The sequence below is a fragment of the Tripterygium wilfordii genome, chromosome 4 (assembly GCF_013401445.1).
Source record: "Tripterygium wilfordii isolate XIE 37 chromosome 4, ASM1340144v1, whole genome shotgun sequence".
Lineage (NCBI taxonomy): Eukaryota > Viridiplantae > Streptophyta > Magnoliopsida > Celastrales > Celastraceae > Tripterygium > Tripterygium wilfordii.
In genome coordinates, this window is record NC_052235.1 from 15905778 (window position 1) to 15928377 (window position 22600).

General features: G+C 37.5%; 3 protein-coding genes, 1 long non-coding RNA gene and 1 pseudogene across 12 annotated transcripts; 2 read left to right on the plus strand and 3 right to left on the minus strand.

The window, feature by feature from the left end:
• Positions 1-33: 33 nt before the first annotated feature.
• LOC119995946 (uncharacterized protein At2g34160-like) lies at positions 34-2117 on the minus strand. Its single transcript, XM_038842430.1, has 5 exons — positions 1891-2117; positions 1673-1721; positions 853-915; positions 698-762; positions 34-379 (listed from the first exon to the last, which is right to left on the minus strand). The coding sequence occupies exons 1-5, from the start codon at positions 2008-2010 to the stop codon at positions 284-286; spliced, it is 393 nt and encodes a 130-aa protein (XP_038698358.1). The 5' UTR covers positions 2011-2117; the 3' UTR covers positions 34-283.
• A 339-nt stretch (positions 2118-2456) lies between these two features.
• Positions 2457-5729, plus strand: LOC119997048 (annotated as a pseudogene).
• Positions 5730-5741: 12 nt separating this feature from the next.
• On the plus strand, positions 5742-9275 carry LOC119996339. The gene is made up of 4 exons (XR_005467848.1): positions 5742-7710; positions 7818-7864; positions 7993-8300; positions 8686-9275. It is a non-coding gene; the product is annotated as an uncharacterized LOC119996339 (long non-coding RNA).
• A 1487-nt stretch (positions 9276-10762) lies between these two features.
• Positions 10763-13012, minus strand: LOC119996236 (54S ribosomal protein L51, mitochondrial-like). Of its 4 annotated transcripts, none has more exons than XM_038842797.1 (4): positions 12861-13012; positions 12495-12574; positions 11382-11560; positions 10763-11260 (listed from the first exon to the last, which is right to left on the minus strand). In XM_038842797.1, the coding sequence occupies exons 2-4, from the start codon at positions 12572-12574 to the stop codon at positions 11088-11090; spliced, it is 432 nt and encodes a 143-aa protein (XP_038698725.1). In that variant the 5' UTR covers positions 12861-13012; the 3' UTR covers positions 10763-11087. The 4 variants fall into 4 exon arrangements, with proteins under 4 accessions (XP_038698725.1, XP_038698726.1, XP_038698729.1 ...); XM_038842798.1 differs by having other exon boundaries at positions 11382-11488; positions 12861-13007; XM_038842801.1 differs by having other exon boundaries at positions 11382-11488; positions 12866-12999.
• A 738-nt stretch (positions 13013-13750) lies between these two features.
• On the minus strand, positions 13751-22171 carry LOC119997895 (DEAD-box ATP-dependent RNA helicase 52-like). 6 transcript variants are annotated; one of them, XM_038845124.1, is made up of 11 exons: positions 21667-22171; positions 21076-21157; positions 20184-20242; positions 19995-20102; positions 19543-19589; positions 17846-18761; positions 17666-17749; positions 16924-17166; positions 15157-15324; positions 14926-15036; positions 13751-14571 (listed from the first exon to the last, which is right to left on the minus strand). In XM_038845124.1, exons 6-11 carry the CDS (start codon positions 18518-18520, stop codon positions 14101-14103), a joined length of 1752 nt encoding a protein of 583 aa, XP_038701052.1. In that variant the 5' UTR covers positions 18521-18761; positions 19543-19589; positions 19995-20102; positions 20184-20242; positions 21076-21157; positions 21667-22171; the 3' UTR covers positions 13751-14100. The 6 variants fall into 6 exon arrangements, with proteins under 6 accessions (XP_038701052.1, XP_038701051.1, XP_038701053.1 ...); XM_038845123.1 differs by having other exon boundaries at positions 19543-19593; XM_038845125.1 differs by having other exon boundaries at positions 17846-19593; positions 19995-20074.
• Positions 22172-22600: the final 429 nt, after the last annotated feature.

Sequence of the window (22600 nt, forward strand, 5' to 3'; positions counted from 1 at the left end):
ACAAAGCAGCAGCAAAATCGTTCCAATATTACATTAAAAAAACCTAGTAGGCTCGAATCAATAATAATAATCCATAGTGTTAACAACAATGAGAAGATTAGAAACCAAAGAATCTGGCAACGAAATCAGACTATGAGCGCAAAGCTCCAACAATAAATTAACGATTAATTAACCCGCTACAGAACAAAATAACTCAAGAGTTAACTAATAGAAGTCCATCCAACAGTGAGAACAGGTACAAACAAAAACCATTTGCAAGACATCAAATCCTCACTCTTTTCTTTTAGCTCTGCTCTTCAGCAACACCGAATTGCCTCTCCTCTGCAGCAGCAGCCATCAAGTCATCAAAGTTTTCAGTCTTCCCCAATACAATCTCAATCTGAGAAAAAATTATCAACATTATGCAGCCTGTTTCACTTATAATTACTGCTACATATTGAACATGTGGGAACACGTCATCCAATGACACAATGACCAGAGAATAATAAAGGTTGAACATAAGTTGGAAATTTTCTAAACTATATACCAAGTACTTTTGCTGAAGTTGGGGGCGGGGGAAAGAGAGAAAGAGGCTAACACATGAAAATGCCTAATTCAGTTTTTTTGCTGCAAACAATAACGTATAAGAGGGATGTCATGCTTCACAATCCCACTCTATAACTAACAGGGCGAATAAGCACATGTTGCATTAGCTTACCTTGGCTTTTTGAACAGGCCGCATTCTTGATTCATCCTTTATATCAACAGTAGAGGTCATGATCTCTGCAGAGAATAAACATAGAAATATGATCTAGGTATACTTTCTTTTCCCTTTTTTCCATATGAATAATAATAGAAGCTAGATAATCTTACTCTTTTCAACTGCCAATCCATTGTTTTTCAGGATTTCAGCAACAGTGACAACTGTGGCAATAGCTGCATATACAGTAGAGAACAACCGCATTGATTACAAGGCTCGTCATTGTAGGGTGTAAGATTGATCAGAATCACAAACTAGATCACATAATAAAATATTGGCTACATCCACCAATGATGCATGCACGGGATTATCCACAAGGAAAGAACTTCGCAACTTAAATAAGCTCAAAAGTGCAGACCCATCAATTGTGATCACAAATGCTAACATCTTATTAGACATAAATGAAATTGTGCATCCCAAAAGAGTACACAACTGTAGGCCAAAACCAGAAGAGCAAACATGTTCACTAGACAACCATTGCCAACTGAACAGTAATTCACTTGGCCTCAAGAATAAATCAAAAGGATAACCATAAACCCTTGTGAAACCAAGATCTTATCATCAATAAATATTTTCGGATACTTCCAGCTTTAGGGAAGCCAAGAAATTGCAATTCACAACAAATCTCAAAGCATAGTATCCTCTACAAAGAAATCCACATATAGGGCGATGTTCTTCGCTAGGATAAAAGCAGAAAAAGTATCAAATTGAAAAACGTGAGGAACCGCAACAAAAAACGGAACAACGGGCTGTTTTCAGATATCAATGGGTTTTTCATCTACAAGCATATAAAAGTTCAAACCCATCCTCAAATTCAATATGCACCTAAAAAAACAACTTTTGAAAAAATAAGCAAAAGTTCAATAAATTCGGAAGCATAAGAGAGGCAGAGAGCACATAAATACACAACAAAATTGAGAAGTAAAACAGTACCCATTCCAAGGGCAGAAAGCTCCACCTCGTTGTATTGCTGCATATACCTCTGCATCACCAGAACGAAGAGGGATTAGATTCACAGATGCAGAACGGTTAGAAATACAAGATAAAAACTTTGACATAGGGAGATACAGATATCACGTCCCAGAAACAATAATTCCATAAATTTCCGAATTGGGACGAGTTTGCCCGACCAAACAGAGAGATATTCATACCTTAGCGAGATTAACATAAAAGAAGAGGGGCTTCTTGGTGTTGGAGACTTGAATCCGGTTCCTCTTGCTAGGGTCTACGCCTATGTTGATGTTGTTCACTCCCTCGGTAATTTCTTCCATTGAACGCGAATGATGAAACCCTAAACTCCCTCTGTCCTCCTCTCTCTCAATCTCTTGTCGATTTTTATAAGAGGAAAGGAAAACTAGACTTTAATTCGAGTTCTTAACTGAATCCAATATCTATCTATTATCTATCTATTACTTCTATTCTAAACTTGGAAGGATTGGGGTGATTTGGTGGCGAGTTGGGCGTCTTTTATTTACTCGTGCGAATGGCTTAAGCAAATGGTCAGAGTTTTGCACTGACTGGTAGAGTGAAACGACGTCGTTTCGTTTATCTTTCTTTTGTTTTTTTCGTCGTCCAATACACTCGCGCGTCAACCAGTATTTGTTGGTCATCTGCATCAGCGGACGTTTTTGTACAAAGATCCAGAAGAAACAAAAACTCTTACGTTTCTTCCCTCCCTCTCTCTATGATTCTCTACAACTCTTTTGGTCACTTTGCTTTTCCAAAGAATTCCAGATCCTACTAGAGTGTCACTGTTCTCTCTTCGATTCGATGCATGCGCTGGTGTGCAGCGGAGGATGATCTTACCTTTCGTCGTTTCCACTTTTTCCCAAGCTCTCTTCTCTCATTCCCCGTTTCTCTTTCTCCTCTGGTCATCGCTTTTCGACCGATATTCGAAAAAAATTCCGATCACGTAACTCTATATGAGTTTTTAGGTGATGATTTGAGATTTCGTTTTCTAAGGTTGGATTTTGCTAAGGTTGAGTGCGATCTGGATATGCCTTTAATTTTCTGCTCTCTTATGATTCACCTTAATTGTTTCGATTACCTGATTTTGCTTCAGATTTTATGGCTCGATTCCTCGATTCTTGACGGGTGTTTGGCTCGGGGTTTTCATGGCGTTTCTTGGTGGGTCATCATGTCCGTGGACTTGATTGTTTCATATGTCTAGGTTTGCATCAAAAGTTTCTCAATTGAAAAAAAAGGTCAACAAATTCCTAAGCATATCGTGCCTTTTTTTTTTCTTCCGAATTTTGTTTTCTTTGGTTGTGAAAATAACTTAATTTAAGCTTAATCTTAATGGAAAAATGTTTTCTTCCTTATGTTATGCAGGAAGGTGGGCTCAATTTCGAATCATTCACTTCCCTCTTACAATTCCTCCTCAGAAAATGCAGCCTTTTTAAGAAAAATGGGTATAATTCACATCTTTCTGGAGGTATGTTTGTGTTGACAATGATATATTGTGCCAAACATTGTGGCATCTGTTTAATTTTCTTTCATGTTCTGCTGGGTTCTTCTTATTGGAGATTGGTACAAGACTAATCACTCGGTAGGTTCAAAATGTTGTCTGTCTTTGATAGTCTGTCATGTGCAAATGGTGAGTTCTGCTCCCGGGGGCGCACTTTATTCCAAGGTAGTCTCTTAGTTCTGAAAATTGTTCTCCTTTCAGGACTTATTTTGTTTCATCTTTATCATATTTGAATGTAACAGGCTAAGTTCTCTGGGACACTGCTAAATTTTAATTCAAATCATGAAGCGTCTAAGTTGGACACAAAAGCTACTATGGTATATAAACCACAAGCTAACTTTGTGTCAAAGATGACTGTTTCTCTCTTGGCAAATATGGTTAGCATCTAAATTCTGACGTTTGTAATTATGGAACATTCGTGAACTTTGATGTGCATTCGATTAAATGATTTGTTTTACACAGGGCAACTTCAATAGTAGTTATCAACAGAGGCTACCATCAGTGGAGACTCATGTTCCATGTCCAAACAAAGATATACAGAATGTCCCATCCCAGCTAGGCAAAACCCTTCAGATTGCATCACATACCGAAACTGATCAGTCAATTGAACCCCAGAAAATAGCACTGCAGAACCTAGAGGAGGTTCCAAATCCTCCTCCTCTTGCACCAAATGGGATCGACCATCTTATGATGGATATAACTGGAGAAAGTATGGGCAAAAGCAAGTCAAAGGAAGTGAATATCCAAGAAGTTACTATAAATGCACTTATGCACCTACCCAAATTGTCCTGTGAAAAAGGTCGAAATATCATTTGATGGACAGATCACAGAAATTGTCTATAAGGGTAAACACAACCATTCAAAGCCTCGGCCTCCAAAGCGCGACTCATCACCAACGCATGGTTTAGTATCTCTATCTGATCCTTCTGCTCATGAGACAAATGCTACATCGATTCAAGACTATATTAGATGGTGGTCACAGACTTCCTTCCCCTGATGGTGTCCTGATTAGCAGATTGTTATACGTATCCTGTCCTGTCACTGGGAACAGAGACTACACTTGCATGGAGGTTGTCAAAGCCTACTTAGGTGCCTTTTCTCTTCTTCTTCTTCTTCCAATTGTCATTTTTTTAAGAAAATATTGATGATCTATGATATGCTTTGAAAAATCAGGAAGAAGAATGTACATGTTGTGTGGGCTGGCACGGTATGGAACCCTGTGTTTGTTCGCACTCAGCTACACAATCACCACTTCAACAAGCATGGTGTGAGTACTACATATATACCATATTATTTAATTTTACATGATTGATTGATTATTGATTGTGGCTAATTTACTTTCAGGGCTATAGGGAAATCAAAATGTTTTCACAAGGAAGGTCATGAAGCCAAATGCAAGTTTTCCTACAATCCATACATGGTTGGATTTGGGATTGCTAAGATTTTTGTCTCTCAGATCCCAAATCTCCACAACCTATGGTGGCTCTCTATTTTCGCTGCGACCATGTCTTTTGGATATGCATCAATAGGGATGCGACTCTCATTTACAAAAGTTGTCTTTGGTGATCTTCAATTTCCCAAAACAGTTGCGGCAGCAGTGCATCTTTCACTTTTCGACAAGGTATGACTTTATGAAGCAAATCAGTACTCTGGCTGGAAATCAAATTCCAAGCTATTTTGTCCCGGAAGTCCTTTTTACCATGCCCATTATTGGACTGGCCCTCTTTCTCTTTGCTTTTCTAATAGGAAATATGTAGGACTTTCTACAGCCTCTTTGACGAAGATCAAATTCAACAAAGGTCCTTTTTGTTCTTTTTGTGAAATGGTGCTTATGTTATGTAACTCAAATTTGGTTTTTAATGCTCAGAGCTTCAAATTTTGATTTTGTGGTTGCCAGGAAAATCATAGTGTGCTCCACGTGTTTTAATGGCTTTCTACTATTTCTTATGAGTTATTCTATTTTGCATTAGCTAATTAGTCTCTTTCCGCTGCTATTTTTTCCTCTTTGATTAAATCGTCAGAGTCTGTTTTGGACAGTTATATTGAATTCCTACGGAGAACACAAACAGCTGTAAAATTCCAATGTGTTTAGATGACTGTCGTGGTATGGTTGGCACAAAGAAAAACAAGAAAGAAGAGATGCCCTGGGAAATTCAAAGGCTGTTTTTCATGGTCTTGGATTTGCTACGTGTGTTTGGCGTGGTTCTTAGCTTCCATATGATTATGCAGCTCAGGTTAGTGGCAATCATAATGTTTTGTGGGTCTTTGCGTTGCTTCTTGAATTGGATTTATTGATGTTCAATTGACCTCTTTTTTCCTTGCGTGGTTCTGCCGCTCTCCTGGACTTCTCTTCGTCATCTTGCACTCTCTCTGTGATCCAGTTATCCTTTGTTATTTTTGCTTTCATTGTGAAAATTGTCTTAAACTAATATGATAGGCGGATAAATTTAAGCTAGCATACTCTCTTTCCATGGGGCTCATTAGTTTTAGAGCTGAATCCTTAACTGCAACTCATCTTTCATTCTAGATATATATTATAGTTCCCATAAATTCTCAACACATGTACACTTCTGAAGATGAACAAGATGAGAAAACCTACAACATATTTCACAACCATTACACTCATGGTATTCCATTCAAGGTATATAGCTTTTAGTGTTCAATTCGGGTTCTTTTGGTTGCTTGGCCTGCTGATATTTTGTATATTGGGTTCAAGTGTTCAACACGGAAGTATCTCTTTCAGAGAGCTTGCAAAAGATTTAGCTGAAAGGGGTGTCATTGTATTCGCAGATCTGGAGCATGTTATCCTGAAAAGTAGTTCATTTCTTCTCTGTATTGCTTACATCTCTAGATCTCTCCATCATGGTCAATAATTGTCTTTGGTTTGGTTCTACATGCAGAAATCCAGTTCATAGTTCTTACACTATCGTCTTTCTTCATGGTTTTTCATTGTCTTCTCATTTTTCTTTATCGATTGTTTGTGTTGATATCTCTCCTTTTTTCCTAAAGGTTTCAAAGTCAAAGTCCCAATGTCCTTCCTGTGCCTGCAAAATTTTGGTGAGTTATGTACTTTCTTCTTTCATTTTTTATGTGGATTATCTGTCGTTGTTTTGGTCAACTTAGTTTCAATTGCAAGCTTTTTTGTAGAACATACACTGATCAATTGGACTTCATCTAATTTCTTCAGGTATTAATCAAAAGATAAGCTCTTTTTTCTATATTGTAAACCAAAAAAAAGCTTATTGCAGGATCGTTACTGCAAAAAAAAAGGGGATTAGATGAGAGCTATCTCATATACAAGTGGTGAAGTGCCTTCTCAGGTTTCCAATTACCTGCCCAAATGATCAAATGGGTAACAGGTCAGGTTGGCATGCAGGAAGAAGCAAGTAGATTAAATGGGTCATCTCCAAAACACCTATTAAGTAAGCTTTTGTGTATCTTTTTGACCTTTTTTCCTGGGAAATATGCAACTTTGAAACTCAATTTCTAATTTTTTGGGGGTGGTTTATGTTGTTTCGTTACAACGGGTTTTTGGCTTGGTTCATGTACGTACATAGCCTTAAAATCTCACCAAATGTAGTTTTCTGAATGGAAAACAACAACTCTCAAAGTGCATATAGATGTGAAATTAGCTCTTATGAACATTGGCTTTGTTCTTTTTAACGAGGCTACTGCTTAAGGTACGTTATCTTTTCAGGGCTTTTTCTCCCCAATTTTTCTTCCTGAAAGGAGTGCATTTATATGTCATCAAATAATAAATTGGAAATGGTGTAGAGAAGGCTATCCTTCATACTACTTGGAAGAACTTGCTCAAATTTAACGTCTTTTCAGCTATTCGATGGAGATTTGATGGAGAACACAAAGCATGAACCGTGGCACTTGAAAATCATCTAAATTTGAGTTTTATTGCTTGAATTTTGCTTCTTCTGAGCTCAAATGAGGGTTTTGTAAGCCATTGTTCATTGTTCAAATGAGGGTTTTTTCATGTATCTGTACCGTGTTTCCTCAGATTTGGTTCCTTTGCTTTGCCACTTGGTATACCGATGTTGTAGTGCTGCGTTTGGTTATTTATCAACGATTAATCGTGTGTCTAATGTTAGTGACCTTCAATATAAGATTTACTTACTGCCTATGTCTTATATATCAGTTTACCATTGCCTAATGCAGGTGTGTTAGATAGATTGATGAAATGTAGAGTAATAGTTGTCATCAGAGCTTGATCTATATGCTCTATTTCTGTCTATTTCTTTTCTTTTGTGAAAGTAACTTCTGCAAATGTGAGTTTTATGATACCTATGCGTGGCTATGTGTGGTTGAGATATGAATTGCAATTAGAAATTTCATATAAGCTTTTATGTATTTTCCAATGAATTTACTTTGCCTTTCAGCTGGAATTTACTTTGCCTTTGGTATGCCCTTAAGTCAATCGTTTTGCAGCTTCCATAGGATATTGAGTGGCATTTTATTGGGAATTTGCTGAGCAATAAACTGAAACCTTTATTAAGTATGTTAACTTCTTTGTACTGTTTAAATTCCAAAACTTCGTTAATTTTATTTTTGTTTCATAATTTTTTTGAGACGAATTTGAATTTACCTTTATTGTTTGTGCAGCTGGTGTGGGAAACCTTGGCATGGTAGAGAGTGTAGACGATGAGAAGGTAAAGATCAATATGACATCCAAAGTGAATTCATATTACTTTTGCTGTTCGTCCTAGAGACCGTAACCAATGTGCATTAGTTGCCATGCAGAATTCACCTTTATTCATGTTTCTATTTTTCTCTTCAGCCATTTGTACAACAACGAGAGAACAGTCAACTGAAACTGACCCAACTTGATCAATAGCTACAGCAAGGTCATAAATGGCACTGATGTTGTATCTTAAATCTCAAGATAAGGTAATTAGATAATTTATTTACTGGGTGATTGAACTTCTGATAAGTTGAGGGTGTTTTTCACAGGTTTATAAATTGGGTTTAACCACTTGGTATTGTGTGTTGATTCATCTATCTCTGCAGACTTGACTCAATAAGTTTGCATCATGTGTATTTTTATCAGCTTTTCTTTCTAGATCATCCAGTATATGGACCATTGAGGTAAGTTCCTTTCTATGCGTCCTGCCTTTGTTTCATAGGCACATAACTCTGGTGTCTTTCTATGTGTGCACATATGTTATGCTGTGGCTATGGCCAAAATTTTGAGGGAACATCGTTGGTATGCAATTTGAAAAAAAATTACTCGGGTCTCTGTCACCACTTTAGTGGAGTGTAAATGCAGATTTCTTTCATAAATAAACTTTTTAGGTGCCTTTTCATTGTTCCTGTGTTATTTCCATAACAATTTCTGAGCTTTGAGAAGTATCACGAAAATTCTGAGAATTATGTTTTTCATTTGTTGCATTGATAATTATTTCAAAGGTTCAACATGTGCTCCTTCAGTTTTTTCAACATCTTAGACTCAGGTTATGTAAAATTAGTGCAGCGAGGGCTGGAAGCACAAAGGCAGTATGCAGTTCATGTCAGCTTTATCGCTACTACATGTTTCTTAAATCTTTGGACTTAAGGTATATAGGATTTCTATTTTCGTATGCCTATGTCATCCAATTTAGTAATACGCATTATTACTTAACCTGCATAGTTGCTCCTAAAGTCATAGATGCTTGAGTTATTTTTCCTACTGTTTACTTTCTCTATGATTGCATATGAGTTGCCCACTTACTTTATTTTGTCTTTTTATCAACTTATTTGCATTATTAGCTTTTCAATGCTATTCAGTGTTTCCTCCATGAAGCATGTGGCATCTATGTATCATGTTCTCTATTTCATGGATCTTCGACGGGTCAAGTGAGTAAAGTCGATGCAGTTTATGAGTTGCTTTTCCAGCTATGCAGTAACATGGACAGATGAATACAAGGATGAAGGTCAAAGAAGTGGATCAACAACAAATCAGTTTCCATCATGATCTTTTATTTACTTCGTCTTCCTGTTCTTTCTTCAACTGATAATACAGATGATTACTAATCTTTATTAATGAAGTCTTGCCAAATATGTTTGCAAAAGTGGTATGCTTATATATTCTCCAGCGCAAATTAGAATACCCGTCGCAAGGCGCGGGCTGTTGCCTAGTATATATATATACACATATATACTAATAAGTAGGGACTTTTCAGTAATTTTACTATAAAAGGGAACCATTATTAAAGTTTGGAGCCGGTTTTAATGTGATTTTTTGGGCTAAAATATTATATATGTGCTTAGACTATAGCAGTTTTCTTGATTATGTCCTTAAACTATTTTTTTTCTTCATTCTATCCTCAAACTATTGTTTTCCACATGGTTTCTATCCTGAGTCAGCATTCCGGTGTTGACTCTGACGAAAATGCTGACGTGACATCCATGTGATTATAAAATAAAATAAAAAACTCGTCGGAGTTCAGATGACACGTCAGCATTTTCGTCGGAGTCAACACCGGAAAGTTGACTGAGGAGAGAAACCATGTGGAAAATAATAGTTTAAGGATAGAATGAAGAAAAAAAATAGTTTAAGGACATAATAGAGAAAAATGTGATAGTCTAAGGACATATTTAATATTTTAGCCTGATTTTTTGGTTAATTTAACCATTGACACAGTAGCTCAAGTTATATATTAGTGACCATATTGTATTATTTCAAGTTTTGGCATGAAGTACCCATTTTCCAATTGACATCCATGGATTTGGTTACAAGTTCCCCTTCAAAGGCCCCTAAAAATATATGATGCGGAGTAAGTTCGGTCTGAGAGTTAATCCCAAGGGATTTGCCAAGTTGGATCCTAGCATAACATTTCATGTAAACTCATGTATCTTAAGTTTAAAACCTCTCTCGCCGACAATTTAAGGTCACACCCCCGTAAAATGCTAGTGTAGAAAAACTCCCAAGGATGCGATGCACAAGTCCGAGAGCTTACTCCGCCGAATGCCGCATTGGAGGTCCATTCATCTCCAGAGAGAGGAAAAAAACACATTGTACACTAGAAGATACATTGGAGAACCAGAAGACTACTCATAAACTTATCATATTCACAACAGAAATACATTACTCCATGACGAAAAGGAGAAACCTTTTGCTACCAAGTAATAGAACTCCCTTAACCTGTTGGAAAAGCCCAAGGCCCTTTCATCAAATAAAAAAAATGAGGTTGCAATCGGTCAATTGCATGAAACAACTTGTATCAGTACCTAACAGTATAGGGAAGCTGGAAAAACAAAATTAATTACACAATCAAAATGTTTGCACGATGACATCGCAATCAAAAACATTCAAGCAAACATAGTTTAGCCAGACCAACTACATTGTACCAAAATGATGTTCGATTAGATGTCACAATCTCCAATCAGAGACCAAGAGCATCCATCATAGTCGAGGTTTCTTAAAAATGATAAATAATATTCAAGAAAAACAGTTCAGCTCCACTCGATCACAATGATCAATCAGAGGCCAAGATCAGTGCTACGGTTTCTTAAAATAAATTGGAAAAAAATAAAGCAAACCTAAAGAAACACATCATGGTGCAGCGACAAGAATAAACACAATCACGCATAAATATGAATACAAATAAAGATTTGCAATGGGATGAACACGCTCATATCATAAGGTGTCTTGACAGAGTTTGCTGTCATACTCTGACTTGATGTCAATGAACACAAAGTTTCCTAGCAAAAAAGCTGCCTATGTAGAAAATTAGAAATAGCTTTCTTTCTCATTTTTTATGATACTATGAAAGTTTTCTACAAATAATCCTAAGTTTCAGGGCACTGCAAAGCCTTTTTCACACCCAAACAGTAACACCAGATCATGGCTAATTAGACATACTGATAACAAACCAAAGAAGCACCTCTTGCAATTCAAAATTTCACAGCAGTTGTCCATGTACCCTGTACACTAGGATGTTTGGTTACGTGCCTTGTCTTCAGTTTCACCACCTTTCTTCCCAATGCATTCCTTAGCCTAGTTGCATGAAGAAGTACGTCTTCTGGAGTCATATTCTTGACACATACAACTCGCTCGTTCTTGTTTTCTGCACATATGCAGATTGGAACTAGTGTTAAACTAAGAAGACTAATCATCAAGCTGTAAATGTACTCACAAAGAAGGGAAGAGAGAGAGAGAGAGAGAGAGAGAGAGAGAGAGAAATTAACTGTAATAGGCCTTCAAATGTGGATGCTGACCACGAATGAGTTCAGTTACCACCTCCAACTGAGGATTGTGCTCTTTAAACGCAGGCAGATTCGACTCCATAAAAGCCCTACCATATACAACGCAAAATTTCAAGGGTATTGCTTGCAGGTGATGGGAAGACGTACTCCAAGGGTACAACCATCCCCATAAATGCGACTTTTGCAGTTTGAAATCACATAAAGAGTGCAATCGTAGCAACAATCATATGTTCAACAATTTCATATTTCCATATTAGAACGAAAAAGCATGTCCTATTCTATTTTATAAAGTAATAGAAGCAGACCCCAAGAAAGCTTATACTAATCATAAAAGGTCAAGTCATTCTAACAATAACAAATGTGCATACAAGATATCTATCTACAACTGAAATATTGTTTGTGGTTTGAGGGATAGGTACATTCAAGTTATTTTATGAGGCATAAATTTGTAAAGCTTAATCATATATGAAGCATGTATGGAACTATCATTGTTGCCAGAAAGTTACGAAGAACTAAAGACGCTCTAAACTGGAACAAAGAGTGGAAAAATGGGAGCAGAAAGAAACTGCAATTAGTTCAAGAACGAAATAGAATACGACATCAAAATAAGTGCATGGTAAACCAGATCAAATAGCAACACGCACTGCAAATACTGATGCGAAACTCTACAAATTTTGCTAGAGACTACTATAAGGTTTTGGTTGAAGAATACTCATCCTTTTGCAGTTCTGTTAACAAGGAATTAGTGGTTTGGAAGGCTATGGGCATTGGGCAATGACAAACAGCAAAGGTGTTTCATTCAGCTGATTCCTATTTCTGTCTTGTGGATGCTGTGGTTGGAAAGAAATAACAGAGTGTTTAACTACAAGGAATCCTCCATAGATACTTTCCTTGCCAACTGGTTGGATTGCATTAGATTGTGGGTGTCACCCTTTTCTGGGAACTTGTTTGAGTTTCTTACTTTCTCTACTTTGTAATTTGTTTGGGTTGCGCCCCCTTGGCGCTTGAATAAATTCTTTTTCCATTCAAAAAAAAAAAAAAAGGTTCTGTTAACAATTACGAACCAGAAAATGCTAATTGGCTCAAAAATCGTACCTGATACCCCTACTACTCCCTCCCCAATCACAGTAGCTCACAATTAGCTTTCGTAGTTGCCATACACCTCGTTGAGCCATCTGTACTTGAAAGTCGAAGAGTAGAACAAAACAACAAATTCCGAATGCAAGGAGACAATCAATAATAAAACCCTTGGACGCATCTCGATTTTTTATGAATATAAATGCTAATAACAATAATTATTATAGTAAAGGCTGATTTGACAATCACCATTAAAGGCATCGAATCGAATCATTTCGAAGAGAGAAGTAATCAAAGGCAGGAAAATCAAAGTGAATAATGCAAAACATGAACAGAGGAAGCTCAAAGACAATAACAAAGAAAGAAAATTGAGAAAATCAATACCGAGCCTGCAGTCTTTCTCCTTTGGCTTTGATAGGAGGAGGTTTTCGTCGGCACTAATAGGCAGCCCAAGGATTTATCATCAAAAACGGCACGCAGGCAGGGTATCTTCAGGGAAGGGAAGGTGGAAAAACGATGTCGTTCTATGCAAGACCGATTCATTTAACTAGTTTAGTCTAGTCCATATAACCACGATATGAGCCCAAACTCTTGGGCTAGAATCCACTGGGCTTGGGCTTAACAACCCATTTAGCCTTTTTTTTTTCTTCCCTCCCTTCTTTGTAAGCCTGTATGAATTTAATAATTTGCTAAAAAATTGTCAATTTTGACTGTAAAATTAGTTGTACATTTGACTAATTACTTAGTGAGTCTACTACTCGTCTAATTTTCTTCGTCGTCATATAATATTAGCATGAATGGTATGAGCCAATGAGCATGCATGGCATTCTATATTTCTTTCGTCGTTATTGTTTAGCATTCCATTCGTATTCCACCCTTGATTTTATATATATCTCTCGTTATTGGGCATACATCTCTACTGATGATGACCAGCAGTCTGTAGCGTGACCTCGAAGAGCTAGGGATACAGTGACCGGGGGTTATGAGTAGTAGCGTAGGAATTCATTGTTATTTGTTGCATTATATTGTTATTCTAGTGCGCTATGGAGGATAGTTTACTCTTTTCGACGATCCCTTGTCATCCCTTGTTAGGACGGGGTGTTACAGTAGATATAAGAGGTTTAGGTTCAAGTGTCCATCGACAATATCCCATGGGCTTCACGACACGCATGCAAGACTGGTCAGTAGACAGTAAGTTGTTTCATTTTCAAACTATTTGCAGAAAATTGTAGTAATATGATGTGGTAGGAAATTTTGCCAAACGTGTAGCATACAAATATAACTTCCATGTAGAGCCAATCCTCCTCAAATTCATATAACTTCAATTCAGTCTTGATAATTAAATAACTAAAAAGGAGCCTCCAATCAAAGGGCTTTCAATCAACCTAAAAAAGAGGGGCTTGCAAAAAAATCATCTCCCCATATAATCAAAACCTGTGAAAGCTTCAAATACTTGTAAAGAGAGCATCATCTAGATGCAAACTGTGAAAGCATTGTATGGTAATCTGTAAGTTTTTCTTCAGCAGCTGTTTGTCTGGTAACTAAGTCTTCAGCAGACCATTTGTATCTTAAACTAATGCCGCCTAGGAGGATAAGAAACAGAGATTCATTGAGACGAATCCACCTACTCCCAGCCAGTAGCGACCACAGATTCGTGACCAAAAGTGCTGAAAGACTCTGGTTCAGTGTATGTGTATGAATCGTATTGATTCTCAGTTCGAAAATCATATCCACCAAATGAGCTGCCACCATATCTTCCAGATCGATTGGATCGACTGCTGCCACCACCATAGAATGGACTCGCAGCATATTCGGTAAGCCAAGCAGGAACTTCTTGGTTTGATTCCTTCATTAGCTCTGCAAGGGCCTTCGCTAGTGCCATATTCTTCTCAGCGAAGAAGGCAGTTGCTACACCAGATTTACCAGCACGACCAGTTCGGCCAATCCTGTGGACATAGCCATCTATGTCTTGGGGTAAGTCAAAATTGATCACATGTGCAACATGAGGAATATCTAGACCTCTTGAAGCAACATCTGTAGCCACCAGAATTGGAGTCGCGCCACTCTTGAATGATCTCAAAGCATGTTCTCTCTCCTTTAGATTCAAGTACACATACATAAGCATTACCATAGCGAGATAATATTCCATTAAAATTTATTCAAATGCTTTACCATCATCCCTTAAGAAAAATAAAAGTGGACAATCAAACAAAATTATGAATTTGGTATTTAAAAGAACGAGTTATCTCACTGCTATAAAATTAAATTTATACATGCACAAAGGAAATTTGTGCAAGCTATTTCTGATCATTGTGCGGCAAATAAGAGAGCTAGTGTGAAAAGCAAAGCAAGAAATCAGTGGCAGAACTTGAATGGGAGTAATGAAGCACAAGAGTCGAGATTGAATGAGAACAAGGGAAAAAAAAAAAAACACAAAAGATGAGCCTACCATTTGAATCTTATCACCATGAATTGCTATTGCTGGAAGACCATTCTTCAACAGCCAATGCTCAAGTGAATCAGCTCCCTTCTTTGTCTCCACAAAAACAAGGGTTAAAGCCTGCTTCAACACCATCAAAGATATTAGATGACCAGGTTACAAAGATTTAGGTGTACAAATCATCTGACAGAAACTTTAAATCAGCTTCTCAGCAATGAGATAATCTTCAAGGTAGTATACCTTGCCATTGCTCCCATTTTCCCTTTCGGTTTGAAGAAGTTTTATAAGATGGGCCCTTTTGTCTGGATCCTCAACTAATTCAACCTTTTGTGCAATCAAATTAGTACTCGAGCCAACCCTTCCAACAGTCAGAAATATGTAGTTTGAAAGAAAATCAGATGCAAGCCTCTGCAAGGAGTAAGTTTGAATTCTATAAAATCAGCCACATCAATCAGGCTGTGGACTAGATCATTTCATCCAAAAACCAACATACAACTGAAAGGGTCAAACAGAAAACCTGGATTGTGCTAAGAACATAAAAAATAAAATAAAATAAAGAAAACAGTATATGGCCAACGACCACCCCACTGAACAAAAATATGATTGATCTGATATACCTCAAAGGAGAGAATCAAAATAATAATAAGCTAAATAACGTCTGTTGCTACTGTATGCTAATAAAACTAATTATTCTCCAAAGGAGGGTCAATGAAAATTGATTCATCCATAGACCATAGTTATGAACATACGATCTGGCTAATACGTATGCTAATAAACAGTAGCAACAGACATCACCTGTCATATTCAGAAGATAAAACTAACAGAACAAGCAAGTATTGTATAGTAGAATTTCTTGTCCACGTGCTTGAAAACTAATTAACTTCCCAAAATTGATGATTAGTTTAGTAGCTCTGAGCAATAGAACCAAAGCTAAATTCTGGTCTACCCAATGTGTAAGCCTACTGAACGCAGCTTTTGCTGTTACTTTCTTACATTCAAAGATGAAATCACTAGCAGATCAAGTGAGTAAAATTATCAAGTTGCACACTAATTAAATTCCAAACTAAGGAAATATATCATCAAGTTACTTCAGTAATTTAGTCCAGTGCAACACAATTCAAAGATGAAATCAATAGCAGATCAAGTGAGCAAAATTATCAAGTTACACACTACTTAAATTCCAAAGAAAGGAAATAAATCATCAAGTTACTTCAGTAACCTAGTCCAGTGCAACACAGAGATGGTCAGCCCCATGCACGCTTGCTCTATTTTATCCCTAGAAGATGCAGGCGTTTGAACAATGTCGTAAAAAAGGCAAAAGAGAAATACTAGTTCCACAGTAAAAAGCAAGCATCTGCACATAAGTTTACGTTTAGTACTGTTGGGAAAAAACAACGGGTTTTGAACGCAGGCAATATAAGCTGGAAATTATATTTCGTCATCTAAAAGTGTCTTCAGTAAATTGAAGTTCAGATGTTTAGTAAAATGCTTACATGAAAAATAAAGTGCAAGCTAAAGCATCATCGCATTCAAGTGAAAGCACCAATTGTGAATATGCAATTTCAAGTCTTTAGCTGAGAATATATTGCACTTCTCTTTTTGTCAAATTCCTTTTACAATTCAAAACTGTGTTTAGCTAGTTCAAAGTGAACTTGAGAGCTACACACACTCCCAGACACATAGTATGACACTCAAAGAGCGATGTGGAAACAAATAATAACTTGGACTACGTTTTTTTGTATGAGTTAATCACACAGCCTAAATAGTGAATTTGGAAACTCGAATCAAAGTATATAGCCAATGAATCATTTAAAGACTGAATTTAATGCAATCAACCTGATAAAAATTAGAACAATTAATGAATTGTGAACAGACTAACAATTTATGCAATGTTTTCCATATTCAGCAAAGAATGTTACATATATGCCAACTCTGTGTAACCCCCCTTCATGCAACAACAATTAAGCACCCACAACTTTGAGAAGTTTACAGCAAGGAGAAAAAAACCTGAATTTCTTCAGGAAAGGTTGCACTGAAAAGCAATGTCTGCCTTGAACCAGGGGGAGGCATGCCCATTTGCTGGACAATTTTGCGAATCTGAGGCTCAAAACCCATATCTAACATTCTGTCAGCCTCGTCTAAAACCAGGTATTTAACCATTTTAAAAGAAACCTTTCCTCTCTCAACCATATCAATTAAGCGCCCAGGGGCAGCAACCAAGATGTCAACACCTTTATCTAGGTTGCGAAACTGCAAAAAATAAAATGCTTAGAAAGCACATCAACGCAAATTATTCAAAGCCCCATCATTATCAAAGCTTTAATCAAAAAAAATTTGGGGTCAATTGCACAAATCCAACATAAGAAATCAATTTGGAATCCAGACCACAAAAAAACTATTATAATACAGCACAAATTCGAAAATATTAAAAATAAATACACACAACAAAAACAAAGATAATAACCTATAGTGAAACTCCAATCTGTCATGTGAAAGCTGTTTTCAAATTAGTCCCACACTGAGAACTGAACAATGGACCCAAATCAATAATCCCACCATCAAAGCATTGCATCCAAATCTCTCTACACCCAATTATGGTAAATACACCAGAGCATATAACTAATTGAAAACATTCACACAATAAATGAAACAAAACACCCTCAATAATGTTTTTCTTTCTAGGTGAAAAAAGAATTTCAGTACTTCATCAAAGAGTGGAAAGCGCAACTGGGGAAAAAAATCTTAGTACCTGCTGCATGATGGGTGCTCCTCCATAAACAACAGCAATCTTAATCGAAGTTTCATAAGCAAACTTCTTAGCCTCATCTTGTATCTAGAAAAATAAAAATAAAGAAAAACAGAACAAGAAGAATAAGAAGACAAAGAGCCCAAAACAAACCCCACAACCCCATTTGGAAAGGACAACAACCACCTGACTCGCCAGCTCTCTGGTCGGTGACAAAATGAGAGCAGTAGGGTATGCAACCTGGTTCCAACGACCCAACACCATACCCTGATTCTTCAGAATCCCGCTGATGATAGGGAAGCAGAACGCAGCTGTCTTACCAGACCCGGTCTGAGCGCAGGCCATCAAGTCACGCCCGGCGACCGCTATGGGTATCGCATGGCGCTGGATTGGAGTGGGTCTCACATACTTGCAACGCTTTATGTTTCGGTTCAAAGCATCTCCAAGGTCGATATCAGCAAATGTATCGACCGCTGGAGGCACGTCCGAGCCACTCGCCTCCACTGGGATATCCTCATATGCATCGAAGTTGATTGCAGTGTCCGATGACCCATTTGTGATACCTTCTCCACTAACCTCCAGCTCGTCAAATTTCTCAGATAAATCGTTAAATGGGTCTTCCCTGTTTTGATTCTGGTTAAAGGGTCCTCTAAGGTGGTTCCACCCACGTCCACGCCGACCTCCACGTCCACGTCCGCGACCGTAACTTGCCCCATTTCGACCCAGTTGATGCCGAGCTGACTCATCAGAAAACGCAAACGAGTCAGAGCCACTGTTGTGGGCTCTGAAAGGCGGTGGGACGTAGTTGGGTCGCGTGGGGCGACGGTCTGAATCGACAGTGCGAGGGACCCAAGCCATTATCAGTACCTTTTTGTGCTTTTTTTCTACAGGTGAAAGGGACCACGTACAGGCGCTACTCAACAAAACGGAGGGCAGCGGAAGCAGGTGAAAACGAAGAGACGTTGTGGGCCTGTGTGAGAAAATAAAGAGTGACAGTCTGTGTGTATATATATACGATAAAGGTGTGGGGCTGCCTGCCTTTGCCTTTAAAACGATTGCCGAGGAGGAAGAAGGCCTTTCCGACGTGGTGGGAGAGCACCTGAGATTGTTGTTTGACGAAATTAGCCCTCTCTTTTGTCGTATTACATCAACTAAATCTCCTAGTTTTGATCACGTGGAAGAGTTAGGATCAAGGTTGTAAGACACAAGATATAGATATGGCTGCAGGGGATCATGACTTGTTAAGAAATATATATTCGAGGTGCTGATGTGGCAGGTGATTATTGGTTGTATTAAAAGTTAAACTGATAGGGGAATATTTATGGGGCTGGAGAGCAACTTTAATTTTGTGCGGCGAATTGTTGATAATTAGGATAGTTAATACTTGATTGATGATTATATTATAAGTAATTATTGTAACGTATATGCAAATATCACCCACGCCAAATGCAGTGATCCGAGTCTTCCCCAACCACCACCTACTCATAACTCTTTCTTAGACCACTTCTCAAGTAACAAGGCAGGGAATAGCAGCTGGAGCTGAAATCGTGTGATGACATAACTATTACTGATAAGCAGACAGACTTACTGCCCTGTTTTGCTTATAATGATAGCACATAAATTTCATAAGACAAATTAAAATCTTGAACTGACCAAGTTGAAGTGGCTTACCTTCCATATCCTAGTCACAGATGGAAAATGCAAAATGTTATCTAACTAATATACCACTAAATTATACACAAGATAACCAAGCTCAAGCTTTCATTTTTTAATCAAGATGATGACTCAGCAGGAATGGGGTAAGGAAGATTTGTTATGGGAATCTCAAAAAGTTTCTATTCTTGCTCAAAAGATAAGCATACAAAGTCAGGCTACCAAACCTCTAAGAAGAAGCGATCCATATGCTATGGCTGCATCAGCATGTCCCCTGCCTAAGTGTAGAAATGGTGAGATAAAGTCTTAACAAAATTGGTGCTCTAACTGAATATAAAGGAGACGAAGCATTAGTCAGAACTTTTGTCCTTTCAAAATGTTGTTCTATGAAGTCCGCTAAAACCATGGCATCCAAGCCAAGCAAATGCAAACTAAATGCAACAAAAACTCTTTTGATGATGTTTCATCAACATTTAATAGGTTAACCAGAGTTCATCTTCATTTCAAATTTCACTAGTTTTGAGGTGCAAAACTTTTGAACACTAAACATTATTATAAACTTTAAGAATTAAGATACTGCTAAGATTAAGAAAAATGTCAAGCTCAGAACATCCTAGAACGTAACTCTCCCGCATGATCTGTAATTAATCACTCTAGTCAGTAAGAAAAACCATGTTACCTTCTCTGATGCCCTACGAAAACACCATAGAGCTGCAGCAAGATCTTGTTTCACACAATCACCAGTCAAATATACAGCACCTAGAAGATAAAGAGCATCCGGATGCAGCTAGAACATTGAAAGCAAATGTCAGGCTTTGAAAAATATGTTGGAAGTATCATTGTAAGTGTTGGCATTAGGGTAACATACCTGGTCAACTGCCTTCTCCAAATAATAGAAAGCTTGTAGATCTGATCGACATAATCATTCTATCCAATAGCCAGACCATATAATTGAACAAAAAGCTGTAATCAGCATACTGAACATAATACCATAGCAGCACAGTTTCAAATTGTACTCTCTTTCACGAGAGAGAAAAAGAAGAGTCAAAGAATCTGGTGGAGATGAAATGAGAGACTGGCATGTTAAAATGAATGGACTGGAATGGAATGGAAGTTGCATAGAATAAAATCAGGGCAAAGATTGTTGCCTATCTCATTGTACTGTAGTAAGCTTTATTAGATCCTTGCTTATCGCCTACAACAGGTGCATTCACCACTGGCTACAAAGCATTGAATATATCCTAATTAACTATTGCCTAAAAGCCTGAATGCAACAACATTACCTTGTCTGCTGGTTTTGGCAGTAAATGAAACTTCGCTGATTACCCTTTGAAGCAACATTATAAAGCTGATCATAAATCCAGTCATAATATGTAAAGTTTGTGCAAAAATATACAAAAACAACTGTTGAATGGCATCACAAATTAACAAGTAAACAGGAATGGTAATCTCAAACTACTGAACTAATACCAGTTTCAACATAAATTCTATTCATATTAAAAAGGGAAAGTAATTTCAAGAAATTACAGAAAGTCCGGATAATTTTCTCATATTTTTTTTTTCAGTCTTTTCATTGACACACACATGTAATGTAAGGCACTCAAGATAAACTTAGTTTTGAAAAGGAAAAGATGGTCAAGATAAAGCTGCACACTCAAACATTGTTAAGTGGATCTTAATAGGCTTCGAGGAACTAACTTTTCGGCTTCCAATAAAAACCAGTGAACAGAAGCTAGATGTAATGTTGAGCATGGACTCACCTCCACTCTCATACGAGAACCCAATTCATACTGCGCATCTGGGTCACCCATATCTGAAGCTTCCACTAATAATGCAGCTCCTCTATATCATGATGAAATAAGAAAAAGCAGAATCAATCATGCAGGTTTTTACAATTAAAGGCAATAAGAACATAACCACAAATATACAAACAGTAATGAATGACCAAGTAACAAGTAACAACAGATGACACCATGCAAGCCAACTTCTGCTATCAAGAATGAACTTGGATATAGTCATATATATAACTGTAGAAGTTCTTTTCTTTTCTTTCTATCTATGCGTGCGTGTATATATATATATTCCTTCTAATTACACAACAACTCATTTAATAACATCAAATTATTAATTGGGCAACATCTTAAATAAATAAGTTCACGGAGAGCATCATCTGAAACCAAGCAAATCAGGTTCCTGTTCTTCATTAAAAGTAATTTATAATCTTAGTGCATTTTGACGACTTGGTCCATGTGTTACGCATCTCAGTTGCCTGTATTTCATTAAAGATAAGCGCTGAGGACGCCAAATAAAAGTAAATAGAAAACAACTTAGAAAGTGCTAAAATCACTTACATAGCTTTACATCCCCCAGAGACATGGTATTTCAAATGCAATTTGGCGAGCCAATACCTTGCATGGGTATTGGTATTGGAGTTGTCAGCCTCTAAAGCCAACTCAAAGTTTTCCTTTGCTGTGTGATATCAATCTCAAATTAGACAGATGATGGAATTGTAAATAACACATTAGTTCCACGAAATAAGCGGACAAGTTATGTGACAAAACTATATATAATCGGAACAAGAAATCTAAGAAACAGCCAGACTCTAGCAATGCTTGGAACGACCAGACTCTCAAACTCTCTAGCCCCTGAACAAAAGACCCATCTTGTTGAATTCTGAAAACGAGAGAGAAACTCAGAAACCGTGCTTCGAGCCTTCGACTTCGCGTCAGTGATAGAAGAACAGATGAAGGTGGTGAAGAGGGCTGGGCTCACTGAAGGCCGCAAGTCCACTGCTAAGGGGCTTCTGTAGTAACGAGCCCATTTGCCATCATGGACAGCCCAAGCCCAACCCAGGCCCAAGCCCAAGCCCAAGCCCTTATATAAAAGAGAGCTAGAACCACGTCAGCATAAGAGGTAAAGACGAAAAAGATGCTTGATTACTTTTAAAAAGGATTGTTTAATAGTTAGAATAGATTACGAATGAGATTTGAAAAAAAAAGCGTTTGGTTTAGTTTAGAATCTTAGATTGTGTTGGTTGTTCACAAATCGCTAACTTTGATTTTTACCCTTGGAAAAGTCGTCCAACCGTCCACGTGTCTTTTTTAATTTGACATTGTCAATACTATCTTCAAAAGTCAAATGAATAGTGTGAACATTAATATCATGATGTCGACGAAAATTAAAAAAACTGACATGAGCCACGAATTTTGGAAGATGAAACATATATCTACGTTTCCTTTGGTTTGGTAAACAATTTTATCATTGCAATCAAGAATAAAAATAGAT